General features: G+C 45.0%; 10 protein-coding genes and 2 pseudogenes across 10 annotated transcripts; all 12 read right to left on the reverse strand.

Annotated features, from left to right (window-relative positions):
• Positions 1-1,511: 1,511 nt before the first annotated feature.
• LOC134676071 (uncharacterized) lies at positions 1,512-9,795 on the reverse strand (annotated as a pseudogene).
• LOC134676075 (histone H2B) lies at positions 4,094-4,471 on the reverse strand. Its single transcript, XM_063534357.1, has one exon. It carries the CDS (start codon positions 4,469-4,471, stop codon positions 4,094-4,096), a length of 378 nt encoding a protein of 125 aa, XP_063390427.1.
• LOC134676077 (histone H2A) lies at positions 5,374-5,751 on the reverse strand. Its single transcript, XM_063534359.1, has one exon. It carries the CDS (start codon positions 5,746-5,748, stop codon positions 5,374-5,376), a length of 375 nt encoding a protein of 124 aa, XP_063390429.1. The 5' UTR covers positions 5,749-5,751.
• LOC134676072 (histone H1C-like) lies at positions 6,567-7,244 on the reverse strand. The gene has a single exon (XM_063534356.1). It carries the CDS (start codon positions 7,242-7,244, stop codon positions 6,567-6,569), a length of 678 nt encoding a protein of 225 aa, XP_063390426.1.
• An 872-nt stretch (positions 9,796-10,667) lies between the features above and the next one.
• Positions 10,668-11,084, reverse strand: LOC134676076 (histone H3). The gene has a single exon (XM_063534358.1). It carries the CDS (start codon positions 11,076-11,078, stop codon positions 10,668-10,670), a length of 411 nt encoding a protein of 136 aa, XP_063390428.1. The 5' UTR covers positions 11,079-11,084.
• A 981-nt stretch (positions 11,085-12,065) lies between these two features.
• Positions 12,066-12,443, reverse strand: LOC134676213 (histone H2B). The gene has a single exon (XM_063534535.1). It carries the CDS (start codon positions 12,441-12,443, stop codon positions 12,066-12,068), a length of 378 nt encoding a protein of 125 aa, XP_063390605.1.
• A 902-nt stretch (positions 12,444-13,345) lies between these two features.
• LOC134676493 (histone H2A) lies at positions 13,346-13,723 on the reverse strand. Its single transcript, XM_063534877.1, has one exon. The coding sequence runs from the start codon at positions 13,718-13,720 to the stop codon at positions 13,346-13,348; it is 375 nt and encodes a 124-aa protein (XP_063390947.1). The 5' UTR covers positions 13,721-13,723.
• Positions 13,724-14,538: 815 nt separating this feature from the next.
• LOC134676508 (histone H1C-like) lies at positions 14,539-15,216 on the reverse strand. Its single transcript, XM_063534894.1, has one exon. The coding sequence runs from the start codon at positions 15,214-15,216 to the stop codon at positions 14,539-14,541; it is 678 nt and encodes a 225-aa protein (XP_063390964.1).
• A 2,239-nt stretch (positions 15,217-17,455) lies between these two features.
• LOC134676701 (uncharacterized) overlaps positions 17,456-25,580 on the reverse strand; it is a 14,716-nt pseudogene continuing 6,591 nt past the window's right edge.
• Positions 20,038-20,415, reverse strand: LOC134676705 (histone H2B). The gene has a single exon (XM_063535104.1). The coding sequence runs from the start codon at positions 20,413-20,415 to the stop codon at positions 20,038-20,040; it is 378 nt and encodes a 125-aa protein (XP_063391174.1).
• LOC134676709 (histone H2A) lies at positions 21,318-21,695 on the reverse strand. The gene has a single exon (XM_063535107.1). The coding sequence runs from the start codon at positions 21,690-21,692 to the stop codon at positions 21,318-21,320; it is 375 nt and encodes a 124-aa protein (XP_063391177.1). The 5' UTR covers positions 21,693-21,695.
• Positions 22,511-23,188, reverse strand: LOC134676702 (histone H1C-like). The gene has a single exon (XM_063535101.1). The coding sequence runs from the start codon at positions 23,186-23,188 to the stop codon at positions 22,511-22,513; it is 678 nt and encodes a 225-aa protein (XP_063391171.1).

Genomic DNA, 25,580 nt, shown 5'->3' on the forward strand with positions numbered 1-25,580 from the left:
AAACTCTCTTCTACGAGGATCATACAGCAGCGCGAACTCACACTCTGAACGTGCGGGCATGGTAGGTAGGTAGAATCTCGTGTAGGTAGGTCGTATTTTATTTAGTTTTGGTTTTAGTAGTAAAGTAAAAATTTATCTGAATATTACGCCTAATATTAAAACAAACGATATACTTAAAATTAAATTATTGCAATTAGTGTGTTTATCGTTGGACATAAGAATCTGTTTAGGTTGATATATTAGGTTGATATATGTACTTAATTATATTCATCATAGGGACACGAGAAGTCTTAGGCTTCTGAGTTACTATATGTAGTTAACCATTTTTATATAAGTTATATTAATATTTTTGATGTGGTAAAATTGAGGTGAGTGGGTGAGGGGATGTTGGGTGTCCCTGTCTGTTTTGTGCACTATTTGCGAATCCTTTACCTAATTGGGCAGTTCATCCTGGTCGTCGTCGTTATCAGTACCTAGTAGTAGGTCACAGCCTCACAGGTGTCAGGTGATAATGCGATTGTTTGTTTTTAAAATATATATATGGTGTTATTAGTAAAACTAACTAAAAAGTTAGCGAGTGTGCGTGTGTGAGAAATACATGTTTGGATTTGGAAAACGCGAGTAATAGGTGAATACTTTATTACTTAATTAATTATTTAGATTTGGGTTAGGGCGATGCTAGTCGGGAAGTCGGGAAAAATAAAAGGAAGAAGAAGAAGATGATGATGATGATGGTTGGATGGATGATTCTTGAAGAGAGGGAGAAATATCTGAATTTATGCATGCTGTACCTACTGGGAGGTGGGTGGTAAATAGACACGCGTGTAAAGCTCTAGCTGGAGACGTTCAATCGAATCTCTATATACTTAGTTATGCCTATTTTATATACGAGTACATTACATACATAGGTATAGTGGGCAGGCAAGGTCTACTTACTAATAATAATTAAAATATGCTTGGTGCACATTAATAATTGTGACGTAAGTACTAGATCGGAATCTAAAGATTTAAAAATATATTTATTAGCTTGCTCTAGTATCAATATTATTAGCGCACACACACATGAGGTTAAACAATAACTTTGCCCTTTGCTTGTAAAAATAACTATACATATTTTTAAATTAAGTAACTACATATAATTGTTGTTTTGTTTGTTTTAGAGAGCTGGGCTGGCTGGCGTCAAACCACCGTCAAAGCAGGCGGCGAACGAGGTGGCTGGCTGCTGTTACAAGTTAGAAAATTGGACTTGCGGTGCGGGGTAAGTAAGTTATTATACATATTATTAGATAGATAGATCGATCGATCGATTGTTTGTCCGTATGTGTCGTTGCTGAAACTTTGTATTTGCGGTGCATATAGTTAGAATTATTTGCGGCCCTGAAAAGGGCCTTTTTGTATTTGCGTCTGAGGACGCGGGCGCCGGGGCGCGCGCGCGCGCGCGATACGGTAATACATGCGTCAGTACATATTACACGATGTCGCGCGCGGCGGACCAAGTGCAAGCGGAGCGCTTAACCACCGAAACCGTAGAGGGTGCGGCCCTGACGCTTCAGAGCGTAGACGACGTCCATGGCGGTGACGGTCTTCCTCTTGGCGTGCTCGGTGTAGGTGACCGCGTCACGGATCACGTTCTCGAGGAACACCTTCAGAACACCGCGGGTCTCCTCGTAGATCAGACCGGAGATACGCTTGACGCCACCTCTGCGGGCGAGACGACGGATGGCGGGCTTGGTGATACCCTGGATGTTATCACGGAGCACCTTCCTGTGGCGCTTGGCTCCTCCTTTCCCCAGACCTTTACCTCCCTTACCGCGACCGGTCATTGCGACCTGTAGTAGATATGAGACTTCTCGAACGGAATACACGGACAACGACACACGACTTGCGGCGCGCGTCGACACGAGTGGAATAACTGGCTATCGACGTCTGTGCGATATTTATACGCTTTACCCTATTGCGGGGAGACGGGGGACGGGGTTAGAGATATCGGAGCATTAATATTTGATTTATTTTTCATTCATGAAATATAATATAATATTGATAAATAATTTCATATGATATGGTTATTTAAATTCATTTTGGGGATATAAATATGTAGTTACTCACATATAATTACTAACTATAATAACGGCGACCGGCTCATGGAAGAGAGGCCGTATGTATAACTAACTACATATATGTAGCACTCTCTATTTCTATTTCATTCCCCTCTAATCTCTAATATTATCCTCTAGCATTCAGTCAGTGGTAATAATTATGTCGATAAAATTTCGAGAAATCTATATTATTTTGTCTTAACTTAACTTTTAGTTGGCGCGTAATATCACGAGTTTAATTCACTTTCCTTCTTTCCATTATACTACATAATAGAGTATATCGCGGTTAAATTTCATATACTACTTACTATATTACCGTACATCTTATGTATGAATTGATGTATATATTTACTAATGACTAATAATATTGATCGATCGATTTATCTACGCAAGTGTTTGTTCAAAGAAACATATTATATAATTTTCGAATCATGTGTGGCCCTGAAAAGGGCCTTTTGATATATGACAGAAGCTTCACGTTCGCATGTCCAGACGCAAAACGCGTGGTACAAAATAATAGATATAATGTAACCGAATGCGTTGGCGCAGACTGCGTTCGGTGATTTAGCTCCGTGCCGATTTTAGCGTGGCGGGTGGTTTTAAGCACGTTCACCGCGGATCCTGCGAGCCAGCTGGATGTCCTTGGGCATGATGGTCACACGCTTGGCGTGGATGGCGCACAGGTTGGTGTCCTCAAAGAGACCGACGAGGTAAGCCTCGCTGGCCTCCTGGAGAGCCATAACGGCAGAGCTCTGGAAGCGCAGGTCGGTCTTGAAATCCTGAGCGATCTCACGCACCAGACGCTGGAAGGGCAGCTTGCGGATCAGAAGCTCAGTGCTCTTCTGGTAGCGACGGATCTCACGGAGGGCGACGGTGCCGGGCCTGTAACGATGGGGCTTCTTGACGCCCCCGGTGGCCGGCGCGCTCTTGCGGGCCGCCTTGGTGGCGAGCTGTTTACGGGGCGCTTTACCACCGGTGGATTTACGAGCGGTCTGCTTGGTACGGGCCATTGCGAAAAATAAAAATTACTACGACACACGGTACTACGTTACGTCAACGAGTCACGAGAGGTAATAAACTTCGCAACGCCGAGAGGCGCTTTTTATGTGCTCGTCGGAAAGGGACGGAGTTAGTGTCCGTGTGAGCGAGAGGGTTATAAAATTCACATACACGGTCCCCCTCGCCCCTCTTTTCCTTTCTCACCAATGGTACGATTTCTAATTACAATAACATTAATATTATTGAAATATTATTAATAAATTTGCTTTTTTTTTTTTTTTTTTTTAGGTATTATGTATGAGTTAGGACAGTTAGTTAGGTTCCGCGGAGCTAGGTTAGGTTAGGATTGTAAATAACAATATTTGACCGAGTCAGGTCAGCAAACCTAACTTACGAGGTTAGGTTAAGTTAGGCGATATTTATGTAAGTATACTCGATATATTGTTCAAGTTTGATTTGTTTTGGAAATTCCTGGCATCTGGTAACCTAACCTAACTTAACCTGACCTAACTCCTAAAGAAACCTAACTCTAGCGAACCTAACTTAACCTAACCTAACTCTAGCGAACCTAACATAACCTGACCTAACTCCTAGAGAAACCTAACTCTAGCGAACCTAACTTACTTATTTTACAGTACATATGGTCCTATTTTCCGGCACTAGTGCGTAAAATAGCACATTTCGTGCTATGTCAAAAGTTTATAAAGGGCCATATGTACACGTCCCTAACCCTATTTAACCTATATTATTAAGTGTTGGTAATGTGTAAATAAATAATATTTTTTATTGATATTTATCGACAGATTGACACAGTATGCGCGGTTAGAAACTTCTTATATCATATTCAGAACGTATTTGTGGCCCTGAAAAGGGCCTTTTTGGTTGTTGCACAAACCACACTCTCGAAGCGTGTCGTGTCGTCGCAATACGAACTACCTAAACCCATTACACTAAAAGTGTATTGAGAAGACAGACCGCATACGAGGAACGACGTACGCTTACTTGGAGCTGGTGTACTTGGTGACGGCCTTGGTGCCTTCACTGACGGCGTGCTTGGCGAGCTCACCGGGCAGCAAGAGCCTCACGGAGGTCTGCACCTCCCTGCTGGTGATAGTGGACCTCTTGTTGTAGTGAGCGAGGCGGGAGGCCTCGGCGGCGATGCGCTCGAAGATGTCGTTCACGAACGAGTTCATGATCGACATGGCCTTGCTGGAGATACCGGTGTCGGGGTGGACCTGCTTGAGCACCTTGTAGATGTAGATGGCGTAGCTTTCCTTGCGCTTATGCTTCTTCTTTTTCTTAGAGTCCGACTTGGAGATGTTCTTCTGGGCCTTGCCGGATTTCTTGGCGGCCTTACCGCTAGTCTTGGGTGGCATTGCGATATAGTTAGATGCTTACAGTACGAGAGTCGAACTGGAAATATGATATTTTTTTACGGTCGCCCGATCTTTGCTAGCGTAGCGTACGGGAAATAGGGGATTAAAGATCGAGCGTCGAGCCCGCGGTATCTCGACCAATAGCGTTCGTGCATCATTAACATCGTCTGTAGGCATGGTGGGGAGTGCGAGGGCGTGTTGATATTATGTATTTAAATATTCATTATTATATTATCAATAATAAATAAACATTACCCGCCTGATGTGCTATGCTATGTAATAATAATAATGAGTTAACCAAAATATATTTGAACCATAACCATCTGTCATCAATTTTTATAACTGTAGGCGGCCAAAAATTTGGTATATTATAATTATTTATTTATTTATCATTCTTTTGTTACAGAGACACACTGTTGTAGCTGAGTAATTAAGTAAGTAAGTAAGTAAGTAAGTAAGTAAGTCTTTGATCCGTCCGAGCCATCCATAAACAAATAAGTGAGTGAGTGTATCCGAGTGTCTAATTTATAATATATTTAATTATGTGATGTATGTGTTTTTCACTATAGGAACGATAATCACATTATAGTTCAGTACCTACTCTTACCGTAATTATAATTCATTCATAAATGTGTAGTATCATAATTATTTTTTTTTTTTTTTTATTATTATTATTCATCGATCTAATGACATCATATACGTATGCGTTATGCCATGAAACTTATAACTTTTACACAGAATTATATTGTGGCCCTGAAAAGGGCCTTTTGTAACGGTCACTCGGGCGGGAATGTAACAGAGGCCCCGTGCGTGCGATAAATGTACGCACGAGACAAATGCACACATTCACCAGTCGCCGTGTGTTACCGCTAGAGATGTAGCCTGATGAGAAGTGAGGACACTTAAGCCTTCTTCTCGGTCTTCTTGGGCAGGAGTACGGCCTGAATGTTAGGCAGCACACCACCCTGGGCGATGGTCACACCGGAGAGGAGCTTGTTCAACTCCTCGTCGTTGCGGATCGCCAGCTGGAGATGCCTAGGGATGATCCTGGTCTTCTTGTTGTCGCGAGCGGCGTTGCCTGCCAACTCGAGAACCTCAGCGGCCAGGTACTCCATGACGGCGGCTAAGTACACCGGGGCACCGGCACCGACGCGCTCGGCGTAGTTGCCCTTGCGTAAAAGCCTGTGGATACGGCCGACGGGGAACTGGAGTCCGGCACGGTTAGAACGTGACTTTGCCTTTCCCTTAACCTTGCCACCTTTACCGCGTCCAGACATGTTTGATGAGAGATTTAAGTTTTCAGTTTACACACAACGGACGAGAGCACGTATTGCTCGTGAGTGTCGGACAAGAATATTTTTTTAGCAAGCCGCGCGTTAAGCTATATAGTCTCACGGAGCGCGCTGATAGTGGGGATATAACGAGCCGACATAACACGAGACCGATCGACCAATCGACGCCCCGCATGCAAGAGTGCGAATGAATAAATAAATTAATAACAAAATATTCTATAAGTAAGTTCATATAACTCCACATTAATTTATATAATTTGGCCTATATCTATAGGCCATACGTACGTATACTAAGTATGTAGATAACTTACTAAATATTGTTTGAAATGTAAGACTTGCGTCATATCATGTTTATTTATTTATTTACGTTCCAATAAAAAGTTGGTGTAAATTCATGATTAATGAAAACCTAATATAATCTCTATCAGTGTGATAATCATCATCATCGTATTGATGACTTTTGTGCCTTGATATTCGACTTTTTACTCCGATCCGAACACCTTTTGGTATGTTATATATATAAAAACACTTTCGATTCTCTCATTGATAAATCGATCGATCGACTCGTGTATGTGCTCATTGCAATGAAACAGAGGTGATATGAACCTTTGAATACATTTGTTAGCCCTGAAAAGGGCTTTTTGATGTGCGTATAACGCGCACAGGCGTATGACGTGAGTCGAGAAGAGGCGAGACACGTCGTCGTATAATATTTATAGCAACGACAATCGACATCTCCTCTACCATCACGACAACTACCGCGACCGATGTAAGGACGACGACGACAATATGGCGCAGTCTTCTTACTTCTTCGAGGCAGCCTTCTTAGCGGCGGGCTTCGCTTTGGGAGCGGCAGCAGCCTTCTTTGGCTTGGGAGCTTTAGGCTTCTTGGTCGGCGGCTTCGCGGTCTTCTTGGCCTTAGGCGCGGCGGCGCTCTTGCCCTTGGCGGGGGTGGAAGGTTTCTTCGCTGCGGGCTTCTTTTTGGCGGCGGCGGCCTTCTTGTCCTTCGTGGCGGCCTTAGGCTTGGCCGGGGACGCGGCGGCCTTCTTCGCCTTAGCCGGTTTAGCTGCGGCGGGCTTCTTAGCGGCGGCTGATGATTTAGCGCTAGATTTCTTGGCCGCGGCGGGTTTCTTGCCGGCGGATGAAGTCTTCGATTCCAGTTTGAACGAGCCGGACGCGCCCTTGCCTTTGGTCTGTATGAGTGCGCCGGATTCGACTGCGCTCTTCAGATATTTTCTAATGAAAGGGGCCAGCTTCTCGGCGTCGACCTTGTACTGGGCGGCGATGTATTTCTTGATAGCCTGCAGGGACGAACCGCTTCTCTCCTTCAGCTCCTTGATGGCGCTGTTAACCATCTCGGACGTCTTAGGGTGGGTGGGCTTCGCCTTAGGCTTCTTAGCGCCTGCGGAGGCGGACGCCTTAGGCTTCTTCGCGGGCGTCGCCGGGGCGGGAGCGTCGGCAGCAACTGCGGTATCGGCCATATTTAAATAACCAAGTAATATATGTAGTTTAACAAATTAGTAAATCGCACGAACTGCGCAAAGAGAACAGCGGACGCGTGTAAGCGGAGCGCTGCGCTGGCGAGTACTAAACACGAGTCGCATGGGGGCGCCACTTTTTATATATCCACTCCGGCTTAACCGTAACGCAGACCCTTATGTCGCGGGACGTTTTCTCGTAATAACACTTCCAACTTTTCACTTACTCGTTTATGATTAAACTAAATTTATAGTGAATTATATTATAATGATTATAATAAAATTGCACATGTATATTCTTTATGAATTGATATATCTATTTTAATAGAAGTTTTAAGTTTTGGAACGCCGTTAAACGAATGAGGGAACTTTACTTTTGGTATTATAGGTTGCGGACACCTCGGGTCTGTTTAAAAAGTGATTTTTCTTAATTAGAATTACATTTAACAATATTATGTGTCTTCCAGTTAAAAGCGAAGATACCATAGATAGATGTGACACAATAACAAAAGTAGAAAATTATAGTTATAATGTTATTTTGACTTGTTGTCTTCACTGTCGTAAAACAGCCGTACCGCGCCTTGGATTGCCTACGTTCAGCGGTTTGCTCTCTGCTGGTACCGATGTAAAACGGGATATGTATTTTATGTTACGTTTATATAATTATGTTCTATTATACATTACGATATCACCATATTCATGAATATTATTATAATTCTGATGGTTTTTAAAAACTCTCTTCTACGAGGATCATACAGCAGCGCGAACTCACACTCTGAACGTGCGGGCATGGTAGGTAGGTAGAATCTCGTGTAGGTAGGTCGTATTTTATTTAGTTTTGGTTTTAGTAGTAAAGTAAAAATTTATCTGAATATTACGCCTAATATTAAAACAAACGATATACTTAAAATTAAATTATTGCAATTAGTGTGTTTATCGTTGGACATAAGAATCTGTTTAGGTTGATATATTAGGTTGATATATGTACTTAATTATATTCATCATAGGGACACGAGAAGTCTTAGGCTTCTGAGTTACTATATGTAGTTAACCATTTTTATATAAGTTATATTAATATTTTTGATGTGGTAAAATTGAGGTGAGTGGGTGAGGGGATGTTGGGTGTCCCTGTCTGTTTTGTGCACTATTTGCGAATCCTTTACCTAATTGGGCAGTTCATCCTGGTCGTCGTCGTTATCAGTACCTAGTAGTAGGTCACAGCCTCACAGGTGTCAGGTGATAATGCGATTGTTTGTTTTTAAAATATATATATGGTGTTATTAGTAAAACTAACTAAAAAGTTAGCGAGTGTGCGTGTGTGAGAAATACATGTTTGGATTTGGAAAACGCGAGTAATAGGTGAATACTTTATTACTTAATTAATTATTTAGATTTGGGTTAGGGCGATGCTAGTCGGGAAGTCGGGAAAAATAAAAGGAAGAAGAAGAAGATGATGATGATGATGGTTGGATGGATGATTCTTGAAGAGAGGGAGAAATATCTGAATTTATGCATGCTGTACCTACTGGGAGGTGGGTGGTAAATAGACACGCGTGTAAAGCTCTAGCTGGAGACGTTCAATCGAATCTCTATATACTTAGTTATGCCTATTTTATATACGAGTACATTACATACATAGGTATAGTGGGCAGGCAAGGTCTACTTACTAATAATAATTAAAATATGCTTGGTGCACATTAATAATTGTGACGTAAGTACTAGATCGGAATCTAAAGATTTAAAAATATATTTATTAGCTTGCTCTAGTATCAATATTATTAGCGCACACACACATGAGGTTAAACAATAACTTTGCCCTTTGCTTGTAAAAATAACTATACATATTTTTAAATTAAGTAACTACATATAATTGTTGTTTTGTTTGTTTTAGAGAGCTGGGCTGGCTGGCGTCAAACCACCGTCAAAGCAGGCGGCGAACGAGGTGGCTGGCTGCTGTTACAAGTTAGAAAATTGGACTTGCGGTGCGGGGTAAGTAAGTTATTATACATATTATTAGATAGATAGATCGATCGATCGATTGTTTGTCCGTATGTGTCGTTGCTGAAACTTTGTATTTGCGGTGCATATAGTTAGAATTATTTGCGGCCCTGAAAAGGGCCTTTTTGTATTTGCGTCTGAGGACGCGGGCGCCGGGGCGCGCGCGCGCGCGCGATACGGTAATACATGCGTCAGTACATATTACACGATGTCGCGCGCGGCGGACCAAGTGCAAGCGGAGCGCTTAACCACCGAAACCGTAGAGGGTGCGGCCCTGACGCTTCAGAGCGTAGACGACGTCCATGGCGGTGACGGTCTTCCTCTTGGCGTGCTCGGTGTAGGTGACCGCGTCACGGATCACGTTCTCGAGGAACACCTTCAGAACACCGCGGGTCTCCTCGTAGATCAGACCGGAGATACGCTTGACGCCACCTCTGCGGGCGAGACGACGGATGGCGGGCTTGGTGATACCCTGGATGTTATCACGGAGCACCTTCCTGTGGCGCTTGGCTCCTCCTTTCCCCAGACCTTTACCTCCCTTACCGCGACCGGTCATTGCGACCTGTAGTAGATATGAGACTTCTCGAACGGAATACACGGACAACGACACACGACTTGCGGCGCGCGTCGACACGAGTGGAATAACTGGCTATCGACGTCTGTGCGATATTTATACGCTTTACCCTATTGCGGGGAGACGGGGGACGGGGTTAGAGATATCGGAGCATTAATATTTGATTTATTTTTCATTCATGAAATATAATATAATATTGATAAATAATTTCATATGATATGGTTATTTAAATTCATTTTGGGGATATAAATATGTAGTTACTCACATATAATTACTAACTATAATAACGGCGACCGGCTCATGGAAGAGAGGCCGTATGTATAACTAACTACATATATGTAGCACTCTCTATTTCTATTTCATTCCCCTCTAATCTCTAATATTATCCTCTAGCATTCAGTCAGTGGTAATAATTATGTCGATAAAATTTCGAGAAATCTATATTATTTTGTCTTAACTTAACTTTTAGTTGGCGCGTAATATCACGAGTTTAATTCACTTTCCTTCTTTCCATTATACTACATAATAGAGTATATCGCGGTTAAATTTCATATACTACTTACTATATTACCGTACATCTTATGTATGAATTGATGTATATATTTACTAATGACTAATAATATTGATCGATCGATTTATCTACGCAAGTGTTTGTTCAAAGAAACATATTATATAATTTTCGAATCATGTGTGGCCCTGAAAAGGGCCTTTTGATATATGACAGAAGCTTCACGTTCGCATGTCCAGACGCAAAACGCGTGGTACAAAATAATAGATATAATGTAACCGAATGCGTTGGCGCAGACTGCGTTCGGTGATTTAGCTCCGTGCCGATTTTAGCGTGGCGGGTGGTTTTAAGCACGTTCACCGCGGATCCTGCGAGCCAGCTGGATGTCCTTGGGCATGATGGTCACACGCTTGGCGTGGATGGCGCACAGGTTGGTGTCCTCAAAGAGACCGACGAGGTAAGCCTCGCTGGCCTCCTGGAGAGCCATAACGGCAGAGCTCTGGAAGCGCAGGTCGGTCTTGAAATCCTGAGCGATCTCACGCACCAGACGCTGGAAGGGCAGCTTGCGGATCAGAAGCTCAGTGCTCTTCTGGTAGCGACGGATCTCACGGAGGGCGACGGTGCCGGGCCTGTAACGATGGGGCTTCTTGACGCCCCCGGTGGCCGGCGCGCTCTTGCGGGCCGCCTTGGTGGCGAGCTGTTTACGGGGCGCTTTACCACCGGTGGATTTACGAGCGGTCTGCTTGGTACGGGCCATTGCGAAAAATAAAAATTACTACGACACACGGTACTACGTTACGTCAACGAGTCACGAGAGGTAATAAACTTCGCAACGCCGAGAGGCGCTTTTTATGTGCTCGTCGGAAAGGGACGGAGTTAGTGTCCGTGTGAGCGAGAGGGTTATAAAATTCACATACACGGTCCCCCTCGCCCCTCTTTTCCTTTCTCACCAATGGTACGATTTCTAATTACAATAACATTAATATTATTGAAATATTATTAATAAATTTGCTTTTTTTTTTTTTTTTTTTTAGGTATTATGTATGAGTTAGGACAGTTAGTTAGGTTCCGCGGAGCTAGGTTAGGTTAGGATTGTAAATAACAATATTTGACCGAGTCAGGTCAGCAAACCTAACTTACGAGGTTAGGTTAAGTTAGGCGATATTTATGTAAGTATACTCGATATATTGTTCAAGTTTGATTTGTTTTGGAAATTCCTGGCATCTGGTAACCTAACCTAACTTAACCTGACCTAACTCCTAAAGAAACCTAACTCTAGCGAACCTAACTTAACCTAACCTAACTCTAGCGAACCTAACATAACCTGACCTAACTCCTAGAGAAACCTAACTCTAGCGAACCTAACTTACTTATTTTACAGTACATATGGTCCTATTTTCCGGCACTAGTGCGTAAAATAGCACATTTCGTGCTATGTCAAAAGTTTATAAAGGGCCATATGTACACGTCCCTAACCCTATTTAACCTATATTATTAAGTGTTGGTAATGTGTAAATAAATAATATTTTTTATTGATATTTATCGACAGATTGACACAGTATGCGCGGTTAGAAACTTCTTATATCATATTCAGAACGTATTTGTGGCCCTGAAAAGGGCCTTTTTGGTTGTTGCACAAACCACACTCTCGAAGCGTGTCGTGTCGTCGCAATACGAACTACCTAAACCCATTACACTAAAAGTGTATTGAGAAGACAGACCGCATACGAGGAACGACGTACGCTTACTTGGAGCTGGTGTACTTGGTGACGGCCTTGGTGCCTTCACTGACGGCGTGCTTGGCGAGCTCACCGGGCAGCAAGAGCCTCACGGAGGTCTGCACCTCCCTGCTGGTGATAGTGGACCTCTTGTTGTAGTGAGCGAGGCGGGAGGCCTCGGCGGCGATGCGCTCGAAGATGTCGTTCACGAACGAGTTCATGATCGACATGGCCTTGCTGGAGATACCGGTGTCGGGGTGGACCTGCTTGAGCACCTTGTAGATGTAGATGGCGTAGCTTTCCTTGCGCTTATGCTTCTTCTTTTTCTTAGAGTCCGACTTGGAGATGTTCTTCTGGGCCTTGCCGGATTTCTTGGCGGCCTTACCGCTAGTCTTGGGTGGCATTGCGATATAGTTAGATGCTTACAGTACGAGAGTCGAACTGGAAATATGATATTTTTTTACGGTCGCCCGATCTTTGCTAGCGTAGCGTACGGGAAATAGGGGATTAAAGATCGAGCGTCGAGCCCGCGGTATCTCGACCAATAGCGTTCGTGCATCATTAACATCGTCTGTAGGCATGGTGGGGAGTGCGAGGGCGTGTTGATATTATGTATTTAAATATTCATTATTATATTATCAATAATAAATAAACATTACCCGCCTGATGTGCTATGCTATGTAATAATAATAATGAGTTAACCAAAATATATTTGAACCATAACCATCTGTCATCAATTTTTATAACTGTAGGCGGCCAAAAATTTGGTATATTATAATTATTTATTTATTTATCATTCTTTTGTTACAGAGACACACTGTTGTAGCTGAGTAATTAAGTAAGTAAGTAAGTAAGTAAGTAAGTAAGTCTTTGATCCGTCCGAGCCATCCATAAACAAATAAGTGAGTGAGTGTATCCGAGTGTCTAATTTATAATATATTTAATTATGTGATGTATGTGTTTTTCACTATAGGAACGATAATCACATTATAGTTCAGTACCTACTCTTACCGTAATTATAATTCATTCATAAATGTGTAGTATCATAATTATTTTTTTTTTTTTTTTATTATTATTATTCATCGATCTAATGACATCATATACGTATGCGTTATGCCATGAAACTTATAACTTTTACACAGAATTATATTGTGGCCCTGAAAAGGGCCTTTTGTAACGGTCACTCGGGCGGGAATGTAACAGAGGCCCCGTGCGTGCGATAAATGTACGCACGAGACAAATGCACACATTCACCAGTCGCCGTGTGTTACCGCTAGAGATGTAGCCTGATGAGAAGTGAGGACACTTAAGCCTTCTTCTCGGTCTTCTTGGGCAGGAGTACGGCCTGAATGTTAGGCAGCACACCACCCTGGGCGATGGTCACACCGGAGAGGAGCTTGTTCAACTCCTCGTCGTTGCGGATCGCCAGCTGGAGATGCCTAGGGATGATCCTGGTCTTCTTGTTGTCGCGAGCGGCGTTGCCTGCCAACTCGAGAACCTCAGCGGCCAGGTACTCCATGACGGCGGCTAAGTACACCGGGGCACCGGCACCGACGCGCTCGGCGTAGTTGCCCTTGCGTAAAAGCCTGTGGATACGGCCGACGGGGAACTGGAGTCCGGCACGGTTAGAACGTGACTTTGCCTTTCCCTTAACCTTGCCACCTTTACCGCGTCCAGACATGTTTGATGAGAGATTTAAGTTTTCAGTTTACACACAACGGACGAGAGCACGTATTGCTCGTGAGTGTCGGACAAGAATATTTTTTTAGCAAGCCGCGCGTTAAGCTATATAGTCTCACGGAGCGCGCTGATAGTGGGGATATAACGAGCCGACATAACACGAGACCGATCGACCAATCGACGCCCCGCATGCAAGAGTGCGAATGAATAAATAAATTAATAACAAAATATTCTATAAGTAAGTTCATATAACTCCACATTAATTTATATAATTTGGCCTATATCTATAGGCCATACGTACGTATACTAAGTATGTAGATAACTTACTAAATATTGTTTGAAATGTAAGACTTGCGTCATATCATGTTTATTTATTTATTTACGTTCCAATAAAAAGTTGGTGTAAATTCATGATTAATGAAAACCTAATATAATCTCTATCAGTGTGATAATCATCATCATCGTATTGATGACTTTTGTGCCTTGATATTCGACTTTTTACTCCGATCCGAACACCTTTTGGTATGTTATATATATAAAAACACTTTCGATTCTCTCATTGATAAATCGATCGATCGACTCGTGTATGTGCTCATTGCAATGAAACAGAGGTGATATGAACCTTTGAATACATTTGTTAGCCCTGAAAAGGGCTTTTTGATGTGCGTATAACGCGCACAGGCGTATGACGTGAGTCGAGAAGAGGCGAGACACGTCGTCGTATAATATTTATAGCAACGACAATCGACATCTCCTCTACCATCACGACAACTACCGCGACCGATGTAAGGACGACGACGACAATATGGCGCAGTCTTCTTACTTCTTCGAGGCAGCCTTCTTAGCGGCGGGCTTCGCTTTGGGAGCGGCAGCAGCCTTCTTTGGCTTGGGAGCTTTAGGCTTCTTGGTCGGCGGCTTCGCGGTCTTCTTGGCCTTAGGCGCGGCGGCGCTCTTGCCCTTGGCGGGGGTGGAAGGTTTCTTCGCTGCGGGCTTCTTTTTGGCGGCGGCGGCCTTCTTGTCCTTCGTGGCGGCCTTAGGCTTGGCCGGGGACGCGGCGGCCTTCTTCGCCTTAGCCGGTTTAGCTGCGGCGGGCTTCTTAGCGGCGGCTGATGATTTAGCGCTAGATTTCTTGGCCGCGGCGGGTTTCTTGCCGGCGGATGAAGTCTTCGATTCCAGTTTGAACGAGCCGGACGCGCCCTTGCCTTTGGTCTGTATGAGTGCGCCGGATTCGACTGCGCTCTTCAGATATTTTCTAATGAAAGGGGCCAGCTTCTCGGCGTCGACCTTGTACTGGGCGGCGATGTATTTCTTGATAGCCTGCAGGGACGAACCGCTTCTCTCCTTCAGCTCCTTGATGGCGCTGTTAACCATCTCGGACGTCTTAGGGTGGGTGGGCTTCGCCTTAGGCTTCTTAGCGCCTGCGGAGGCGGACGCCTTAGGCTTCTTCGCGGGCGTCGCCGGGGCGGGAGCGTCGGCAGCAACTGCGGTATCGGCCATATTTAAATAACCAAGTAATATATGTAGTTTAACAAATTAGTAAATCGCACGAACTGCGCAAAGAGAACAGCGGACGCGTGTAAGCGGAGCGCTGCGCTGGCGAGTACTAAACACGAGTCGCATGGGGGCGCCACTTTTTATATATCCACTCCGGCTTAACCGTAACGCAGACCCTTATGTCGCGGGACGTTTTCTCGTAATAACACTTCCAACTTTTCACTTACTCGTTTATGATTAAACTAAATTTATAGTGAATTATATTATAATGATTATAATAAAATTGCACATGTATATTCTTTATGAATTGATATATCTATTTTAATAGAAGTTTTAAGTTTTGGAACGCCGTTAAACGAATGAGGGAACTTTACTTTTGGTATTATAGGTTGCGGACACCTCGGGTCTGTTTAAAAAGTGATTTTTCTTAATTAGAATTACATTTAACAATATTATGTGTCTTCCAGTTAAAAGCGAAGATACCATAGATAGATGTGACACAATAACAAAAGTAGAAAATTATAGTTATAATGTTATTTTGACTTGTTGTCTTCACTGTCGTAAAACAGCCGTACCGCGCCTTGGATTGCCTACGTTCAGCGGTTTGCTCTCTGCTGGTACCGATGTAAAACGGGATATGTATTTTATGTTACGTTTATATAATTATGTTCTATTATACATTACGATATCACCATATTCATGAATATTATTATAATTCTGATGGTTTTTAAAAACTCTCTTCTACGAGGATCATACAGCAGCGCGAACTCACACTCTGAACGTGCGGGCATGGTAGGTAGGTAGAATCTCGTGTAGGTAGGTCGTATTTTATTTAGTTTTGGTTTTAGTAGTAAAGTAAAAATTTATCTGAATATTACGCCTAATATTAAAACAAACGATATACTTAAAATTAAATTATTGCAATTAGTGTGTTTATCGTTGGACATAAGAATCTGTTTAGGTTGATATATTAGGTTGATATATGTACTTAATTATATTCATCATAGGGACACGAGAAGTCTTAGGCTTCTGAGTTACTATATGTAGTTAACCATTTTTATATAAGTTATATTAATATTTTTGATGTGGTAAAATTGAGGTGAGTGGGTGAGGGGATGTTGGGTGTCCCTGTCTGTTTTGTGCACTATTTGCGAATCCTTTACCTAATTGGGCAGTTCATCCTGGTCGTCGTCGTTATCAGTACCTAGTAGTAGGTCACAGCCTCACAGGTGTCAGGTGATAATGCGATTGTTTGTTTTTAAAATATATATATGGTGTTATTAGTAAAACTAACTAAAAAGTTAGCGAGTGTGCGTGTGTGAGAAATACATGTTTGGATTTGGAAAACGCGAGTAATAGGTGAATACTTTATTACTTAATTAATTATTTAGATTTGGGTTAGGGCGATGCTAGTCGGGAAGTCGGGAAAAATAAAAGGAAGAAGAAGAAGATGATGATGATGATGGTTGGATGGATGATTCTTGAAGAGAGGGAGAAATATCTGAATTTATGCATGCTGTACCTACTGGGAGGTGGGTGGTAAATAGACACGCGTGTAAAGCTCTAGCTGGAGACGTTCAATCGAATCTCTATATACTTAGTTATGCCTATTTTATATACGAGTACATTACATACATAGGTATAGTGGGCAGGCAAGGTCTACTTACTAATAATAATTAAAATATGCTTGGTGCACATTAATAATTGTGACGTAAGTACTAGATCGGAATCTAAAGATTTAAAAATATATTTATTAGCTTGCTCTAGTATCAATATTATTAGCGCACACACACATGAGGTTAAACAATAACTTTGCCCTTTGCTTGTAAAAATAACTATACATATTTTTAAATTAAGTAACTACATATAATTGTTGTTTTGTTTGTTTTAGAGAGCTGGGCTGGCTGGCGTCAAACCACCGTCAAAGCAGGCGGCGAACGAGGTGGCTGGCTGCTGTTACAAGTTAGAAAATTGGACTTGCGGTGCGGGGTAAGTAAGTTATTATACATATTATTAGATAGATAGATCGATCGATCGATTGTTTGTCCGTATGTGTCGTTGCTGAAACTTTGTATTTGCGGTGCATATAGTTAGAATTATTTGCGGCCCTGAAAAGGGCCTTTTTGTATTTGCGTCTGAGGACGCGGGCGCCGGGGCGCGCGCGCGCGCGCGATACGGTAATACATGCGTCAGTACATATTACACGATGTCGCGCGCGGCGGACCAAGTGCAAGCGGAGCGCTTAACCACCGAAACCGTAGAGGGTGCGGCCCTGACGCTTCAGAGCGTAGACGACGTCCATGGCGGTGACGGTCTTCCTCTTGGCGTGCTCGGTGTAGGTGACCGCGTCACGGATCACGTTCTCGAGGAACACCTTCAGAACACCGCGGGTCTCCTCGTAGATCAGACCGGAGATACGCTTGACGCCACCTCTGCGGGCGAGACGACGGATGGCGGGCTTGGTGATACCCTGGATGTTATCACGGAGCACCTTCCTGTGGCGCTTGGCTCCTCCTTTCCCCAGACCTTTACCTCCCTTACCGCGACCGGTCATTGCGACCTGTAGTAGATATGAGACTTCTCGAACGGAATACACGGACAACGACACACGACTTGCGGCGCGCGTCGACACGAGTGGAATAACTGGCTATCGACGTCTGTGCGATATTTATACGCTTTACCCTATTGCGGGGAGACGGGGGACGGGGTTAGAGATATCGGAGCATTAATATTTGATTTATTTTTCATTCATGAAATATAATATAATATTGATAAATAATTTCATATGATATGGTTATTTAAATTCATTTTGGGGATATAAATATGTAGTTACTCACATATAATTACTAACTATAATAACGGCGACCGGCTCATGGAAGAGAGGCCGTATGTATAACTAACTACATATATGTAGCACTCTCTATTTCTATTTCATTCCCCTCTAATCTCTAATATTATCCTCTAGCATTCAGTCAGTGGTAATAATTATGTCGATAAAATTTCGAGAAATCTATATTATTTTGTCTTAACTTAACTTTTAGTTGGCGCGTAATATCACGAGTTTAATTCACTTTCCTTCTTTCCATTATACTACATAATAGAGTATATCGCGGTTAAATTTCATATACTACTTACTATATTACCGTACATCTTATGTATGAATTGATGTATATATTTACTAATGACTAATAATATTGATCGATCGATTTATCTACGCAAGTGTTTGTTCAAAGAAACATATTATATAATTTTCGAATCATGTGTGGCCCTGAAAAGGGCCTTTTGATATATGACAGAAGCTTCACGTTCGCATGTCCAGACGCAAAACGCGTGGTACAAAATAATAGATATAATGTAACCGAATGCGTTGGCGCAGACTGCGTTCGGTGATTTAGCTCCGTGCCGATTTTAGCGTGGCGGGTGGTTTTAAGCACGTTCACCGCGGATCCTGCGAGCCAGCTGGATGTCCTTGGGCATGATGGTCACACGCTTGGCGTGGATGGCGCACAGGTTGGTGTCCTCAAAGAGACCGACGAGGTAAGCCTCGCTGGCCTCCTGGAGAGCCATAACGGCAGAGCTCTGGAAGCGCAGGTCGGTCTTGAAATCCTGAGCGATCTCACGCACCAGACGCTGGAAGGGCAGCTTGCGGATCAGAAGCTCAGTGCTCTTCTGGTAGCGACGGATCTCACGGAGGGCGACGGTGCCGGGCCTGTAACGATGGGGCTTCTTGACGCCCCCGGTGGCCGGCGCGCTCTTGCGGGCCGCCTTGGTGGCGAGCTGTTTACGGGGCGCTTTACCACCGGTGGATTTACGAGCGGTCTGCTTGGTACGGGCCATTGCGAAAAATAAAAATTACTACGACACACGGTACTACGTTACGTCAACGAGTCACGAGAGGTAATAAACTTCGCAACGCCGAGAGGCGCTTTTTATGTGCTCGTCGGAAAGGGACGGAGTTAGTGTCCGTGTGAGCGAGAGGGTTATAAAATTCACATACACGGTCCCCCTCGCCCCTCTTTTCCTTTCTCACCAATGGTACGATTTCTAATTACAATAACATTAATATTATTGAAATATTATTAATAAATTTGCTTTTTTTTTTTTTTTTTTTTAGGTATTATGTATGAGTTAGGACAGTTAGTTAGGTTCCGCGGAGCTAGGTTAGGTTAGGATTGTAAATAACAATATTTGACCGAGTCAGGTCAGCAAACCTAACTTACGAGGTTAGGTTAAGTTAGGCGATATTTATGTAAGTATACTCGATATATTGTTCAAGTTTGATTTGTTTTGGAAATTCCTGGCATCTGGTAACCTAACCTAACTTAACCTGACCTAACTCCTAAAGAAACCTAACTCTAGCGAACCTAACTTAACCTAACCTAACTCTAGCGAACCTAACATAACCTGACCTAACTCCTAGAGAAACCTAACTCTAGCGAACCTAACTTACTTATTTTACAGTACATATGGTCCTATTTTCCGGCACTAGTGCGTAAAATAGCACATTTCGTGCTATGTCAAAAGTTTATAAAGGGCCATATGTACACGTCCCTAACCCTATTTAACCTATATTATTAAGTGTTGGTAATGTGTAAATAAATAATATTTTTTATTGATATTTATCGACAGATTGACACAGTATGCGCGGTTAGAAACTTCTTATATCATATTCAGAACGTATTTGTGGCCCTGAAAAGGGCCTTTTTGGTTGTTGCACAAACCACACTCTCGAAGCGTGTCGTGTCGTCGCAATACGAACTACCTAAACCCATTACACTAAAAGTGTATTGAGAAGACAGACCGCATACGAGGAACGACGTACGCTTACTTGGAGCTGGTGTACTTGGTGACGGCCTTGGTGCCTTCACTGACGGCGTGCTTGGCGAGCTCACCGGGCAGCAAGAGCCTCACGGAGGTCTGCACCTCCCTGCTGGTGATAGTGGACCTCTTGTTGTAGTGAGCGAGGCGGGAGGCCTCGGCGGCGATGCGCTCGAAGATGTCGTTCACGAACGAGTTCATGATCGACATGGCCTTGCTGGAGATACCGGTGTCGGGGTGGACCTGCTTGAGCACCTTGTAGATGTAGATGGCGTAGCTTTCCTTGCGCTTATGCTTCTTCTTTTTCTTAGAGTCCGACTTGGAGATGTTCTTCTGGGCCTTGCCGGATTTCTTGGCGGCCTTACCGCTAGTCTTGGGTGGCATTGCGATATAGTTAGATGCTTACAGTACGAGAGTCGAACTGGAAATATGATATTTTTTTACGGTCGCCCGATCTTTGCTAGCGTAGCGTACGGGAAATAGGGGATTAAAGATCGAGCGTCGAGCCCGCGGTATCTCGACCAATAGCGTTCGTGCATCATTAACATCGTCTGTAGGCATGGTGGGGAGTGCGAGGGCGTGTTGATATTATGTATTTAAATATTCATTATTATATTATCAATAATAAATAAACATTACCCGCCTGATGTGCTATGCTATGTAATAATAATAATGAGTTAACCAAAATATATTTGAACCATAACCATCTGTCATCAATTTTTATAACTGTAGGCGGCCAAAAATTTGGTATATTATAATTATTTATTTATTTATCATTCTTTTGTTACAGAGACACACTGTTGTAGCTGAGTAATTAAGTAAGTAAGTAAGTAAGTAAGTAAGTAAGTCTTTGATCCGTCCGAGCCATCCATAAACAAATAAGTGAGTGAGTGTATCCGAGTGTCTAATTTATAATATATTTAATTATGTGATGTATGTGTTTTTCACTATAGGAACGATAATCACATTATAGTTCAGTACCTACTCTTACCGTAATTATAATTCATTCATAAATGTGTAGTATCATAATTATTTTTTTTTTTTTTTTATTATTATTATTCATCGATCTAATGACATCATATACGTATGCGTTATGCCATGAAACTTATAACTTTTACACAGAATTATATTGTGGCCCTGAAAAGGGCCTTTTGTAACGGTCACTCGGGCGGGAATGTAACAGAGGCCCCGTGCGTGCGATAAATGTACGCACGAGACAAATGCACACATTCACCAGTCGCCGTGTGTTACCGCTAGAGATGTAGCCTGATGAGAAGTGAGGACACTTAAGCCTTCTTCTCGGTCTTCTTGGGCAGGAGTACGGCCTGAATGTTAGGCAGCACACCACCCTGGGCGATGGTCACACCGGAGAGGAGCTTGTTCAACTCCTCGTCGTTGCGGATCGCCAGCTGGAGATGCCTAGGGATGATCCTGGTCTTCTTGTTGTCGCGAGCGGCGTTGCCTGCCAACTCGAGAACCTCAGCGGCCAGGTACTCCATGACGGCGGCTAAGTACACCGGGGCACCGGCACCGACGCGCTCGGCGTAGTTGCCCTTGCGTAAAAGCCTGTGGATACGGCCGACGGGGAACTGGAGTCCGGCACGGTTAGAACGTGACTTTGCCTTTCCCTTAACCTTGCCACCTTTACCGCGTCCAGACATGTTTGATGAGAGATTTAAGTTTTCAGTTTACACACAACGGACGAGAGCACGTATTGCTCGTGAGTGTCGGACAAGAATATTTTTTTAGCAAGCCGCGCGTTAAGCTATATAGTCTCACGGAGCGCGCTGATAGTGGGGATATAACGAGCCGACATAACACGAGACCGATCGACCAATCGACGCCCCGCATGCAAGAGTGCGAATGAATAAATAAATTAATAACAAAATATTCTATAAGTAAGTTCATATAACTCCACATTAATTTATATAATTTGGCCTATATCTATAGGCCATACGTACGTATACTAAGTATGTAGATAACTTACTAAATATTGTTTGAAATGTAAGACTTGCGTCATATCATGTTTATTTATTTATTTACGTTCCAATAAAAAGTTGGTGTAAATTCATGATTAATGAAAACCTAATATAATCTCTATCAGTGTGATAATCATCATCATCGTATTGATGACTTTTGTGCCTTGATATTCGACTTTTTACTCCGATCCGAACACCTTTTGGTATGTTATATATATAAAAACACTTTCGATTCTCTCATTGATAAATCGATCGATCGACTCGTGTATGTGCTCATTGCAATGAAACAGAGGTGATATGAACCTTTGAATACATTTGTTAGCCCTGAAAAGGGCTTTTTGATGTGCGTATAACGCGCACAGGCGTATGACGTGAGTCGAGAAGAGGCGAGACACGTCGTCGTATAATATTTATAGCAACGACAATCGACATCTCCTCTACCATCACGACAACTACCGCGACCGATGTAAGGACGACGACGACAATATGGCGCAGTCTTCTTACTTCTTCGAGGCAGCCTTCTTAGCGGCGGGCTTCGCTTTGGGAGCGGCAGCAGCCTTCTTTGGCTTGGGAGCTTTAGGCTTCTTGGTCGGCGGCTTCGCGGTCTTCTTGGCCTTAGGCGCGGCGGCGCTCTTGCCCTTGGCGGGGGTGGAAGGTTTCTTCGCTGCGGGCTTCTTTTTGGCGGCGGCGGCCTTCTTGTCCTTCGTGGCGGCCTTAGGCTTGGCCGGGGACGCGGCGGCCTTCTTCGCCTTAGCCGGTTTAGCTGCGGCGGGCTTCTTAGCGGCGGCTGATGATTTAGCGCTAGATTTCTTGGCCGCGGCGGGTTTCTTGCCGGCGGATGAAGTCTTCGATTCCAGTTTGAACGAGCCGGACGCGCCCTTGCCTTTGGTCTGTATGAGTGCGCCGGATTCGACTGCGCTCTTCAGATATTTTCTAATGAAAGGGGCCAGCTTCTCGGCGTCGACCTTGTACTGGGCGGCGATGTATTTCTTGATAGCCTGCAGGGACGAACCGCTTCTCTCCTTCAGCTCCTTGATGGCGCTGTTAACCATCTCGGACGTCTTAGGGTGGGTGGGCTTCGCCTTAGGCTTCTTAGCGCCTGCGGAGGCGGACGCCTTAGGCTTCTTCGCGGGCGTCGCCGGGGCGGGAGCGTCGGCAGCAACTGCGGTATCGGCCATATTTAAATAACCAAGTAATATATGTAGTTTAACAAATTAGTAAATCGCACGAACTGCGCAAAGAGAACAGCGGACGCGTGTAAGCGGAGCGCTGCGCTGGCGAGTACTAAACACGAGTCGCATGCAGCAGGATCATCTCACACTCCCCATGGGGGGGCGTGGGGAGGCCATGTCAGGGCGAGGCCCTTTTTGGCTGTGTCTATCGCGGGCTGTAACGACAGCCCGGTCTGTTGAGCCGACGTTTAAGTTGTCGGCTTTTCTCTCACTTCCTTCTTCTTCTTTCTTCTTTTGTTGGCCATCATGGCTTAGTGGTCATGTTGGCCAGTCTGCGGCTTTGTGGTTCCTAGGGGTCTGGTGTTGGTGGCACGAGCTCGCGCGGTTGGGCTCGTGCTCGGCGGGCCTCAGGAGGGCGGGCGTGGAGGGGGGCGATCCCCTGCAGCAGTGGGTGTTGCGATGAGTCGGCACGATCGAACATCCTGCGCGCAAGTTGTCCGATGAATTCGTCCAGGCTCGGATGCTTCATGTCCCTGTAGAGTGTTGCATTTCGCACTCCGCGTGGGGCTCTAACGATCGCTCTGAGGCTGAGCGTCTCCTGCGCTCTGAGTCTCCGCCTGTTTGACTCCGCCGTCCTGGCATACCAGGCAGGAGCCGCGTACGTCAGCCTCGAGCGGATGTATGTCTTGTAGATCCCCAGCTTCGTGCGAATGGGGAGGCTGCTGTGGAGCACTGGACGAAGTAGGGTGCGCGCAGTTTTCGCTCGCCTCACTACCTCCTCGACGTGCTGCTTCATAGTGAGGCCCCTGTCTATGGTGACCCCTAGGTACTTTGCTGTGTGCTGCCACTGGATCTCCTCGCCTAGGAGCTTCAGTGGTGGCGGGTGTTGTGCTGCTCCCGTGAGGAGCGCTTGGGTCTTGCCGACGTTCACTGAGAGCCTCCATTTGGTCAGCCACTCGGGTAGGGCGTCAAGCTGGCGCTGGATCTTGCGTGCGGCGTGGGTCGGTGAGATGGACGACGCGTAGTACGCCGCGTCGTCCGCGAACAGGCCCAGCTTGACGTCGCCGACCACCGGGATGTCATCAGTGAACCAGGCGTAGCAAGATGGTGAGAGGCAGCTTCCTTGTGGAACTCCCGCGAGGATCGGGCGTGCTGAGGATAGGGCGTCCTCAACTGCCACTTGGAAGCTTCTATCCGTGAGGAAGGAGCTGATGACGCGTACTACTCGACGTGGGGCCGAAGACGTTGACAGCTTAGCTAGCAGGCCCTCATGCCAGACTCTGTCAAACGCCTTCTCCATATCCAGGAACACCGCGACGATATGCTCCTTCTGGTTCATCCTCTCGCCCATAAAGGAGAGGACTCTTGTCAGCTGCAGAGTTGTGGAATGTTCTGACCGAAATCCGAATTGCTCCGGCCTCGGCACGATATGTGGCTGTAGTCTTCCTAGCAGGAGCCTCTCGAAGACTTTAGACAGGGTACTGAGCAGAGTGATAGGCCGGTAACTCTCCGGCCTTCTTCTGTCCTTCCCCGGTTTCGGCAGCATGATGACCCGGCCAAGTTTCCAGGTCTTCGGAAAGTGGCCCGAGCGCATGATCCCATTGAACAGGCGTGTCACCGCCACGATGGTGTGCTGCGGCAGGTGACGAAGCGCCATGTTCGGGATCGAATCGGCGCCCGGGGCCTTCTTCGGGTTGGTTCTTCTGGTTGCGCGTCTAACTTGGCCGGGTGAGAAGAAGACCGGGTCCTCCTCTGCATTCGGCGGTTGCTCTAAGTACCCTGTCAGTTGCTCTTCCACCTCCCTCGTGTGGACCGCATTTGTAGCAGGGTTCGGTTGAAACGTTCGCTCCAGGTAGTCCGCGAACAGTTCTGCCCTCTCTTCGGCCTTGTAGTGGAGCGCTCCCCTCTCGTCCACGAGTGGCCTTACTGCCTCTTTGGTTGTTCCCAATTGCCTGCACAGCCGGTGAATGGAGGGCACGTCTTCGTCTATGCTGGCAATATGGGTCTCCCAATCAGCTGTTGCGTTGTTCCGCAGCTCAATCTTCACCTTCTCCACTAGGTTGTTGAGCTCGGTCTTCAGGGTGGGGCAGCGAGTTTGTTGCCATCTCCTTCTCAGCTGGCGTTTCCGCAGGATAAGTGCCTGGATCTCCGCGGGGAGGGGCTTGTACCGCTCGCCCTCGGGGATGGTGTGCGAGGAGGATTCTAGCGCCAGCTGTATGTTGTCGGTGATGGCTTTGGCTGCGGCTTCAACTTCCTCGGCGGTGGAGACTGGTCCGATTTGAGGGTTCTGCAGTGCGTCTGTGAAGGCCCCCCAGTTGGTCTTCCGCCTCGACTTCCTCCTCGGGACGGAGTATGGGACCGCTTCTATGGTCATAAGTACTGGTCGGTGGTCCGACGG

Source organism: Cydia fagiglandana, chromosome 24, assembly GCF_963556715.1.
Source record: "Cydia fagiglandana chromosome 24, ilCydFagi1.1, whole genome shotgun sequence".
Lineage (NCBI taxonomy): Eukaryota > Metazoa > Arthropoda > Insecta > Lepidoptera > Tortricidae > Cydia > Cydia fagiglandana.

What these genes read in the sequence shown, in the direction of transcription:
- LOC134676705 (XM_063535104.1), bottom strand. Translation starts at nt 20,415, where the DNA reads ATGCCACCCAAGACTAGCGGTAAGGCCGCCAAGAAATCCGGCAAGGCC.
- LOC134676077 (XM_063534359.1), bottom strand. Translation starts at nt 5,748, where the DNA reads ATGTCTGGACGCGGTAAAGGTGGCAAGGTTAAGGGAAAGGCAAAGTCA.
- LOC134676076 (XM_063534358.1), bottom strand. Translation starts at nt 11,078, where the DNA reads ATGGCCCGTACCAAGCAGACCGCTCGTAAATCCACCGGTGGTAAAGCG.
- LOC134676702 (XM_063535101.1), bottom strand. Translation starts at nt 23,188, where the DNA reads ATGGCCGATACCGCAGTTGCTGCCGACGCTCCCGCCCCGGCGACGCCC.
- LOC134676709 (XM_063535107.1), bottom strand. Translation starts at nt 21,692, where the DNA reads ATGTCTGGACGCGGTAAAGGTGGCAAGGTTAAGGGAAAGGCAAAGTCA.
- LOC134676493 (XM_063534877.1), bottom strand. Translation starts at nt 13,720, where the DNA reads ATGTCTGGACGCGGTAAAGGTGGCAAGGTTAAGGGAAAGGCAAAGTCA.
- LOC134676508 (XM_063534894.1), bottom strand. Translation starts at nt 15,216, where the DNA reads ATGGCCGATACCGCAGTTGCTGCCGACGCTCCCGCCCCGGCGACGCCC.
- LOC134676075 (XM_063534357.1), bottom strand. Translation starts at nt 4,471, where the DNA reads ATGCCACCCAAGACTAGCGGTAAGGCCGCCAAGAAATCCGGCAAGGCC.
- LOC134676072 (XM_063534356.1), bottom strand. Translation starts at nt 7,244, where the DNA reads ATGGCCGATACCGCAGTTGCTGCCGACGCTCCCGCCCCGGCGACGCCC.
- LOC134676213 (XM_063534535.1), bottom strand. Translation starts at nt 12,443, where the DNA reads ATGCCACCCAAGACTAGCGGTAAGGCCGCCAAGAAATCCGGCAAGGCC.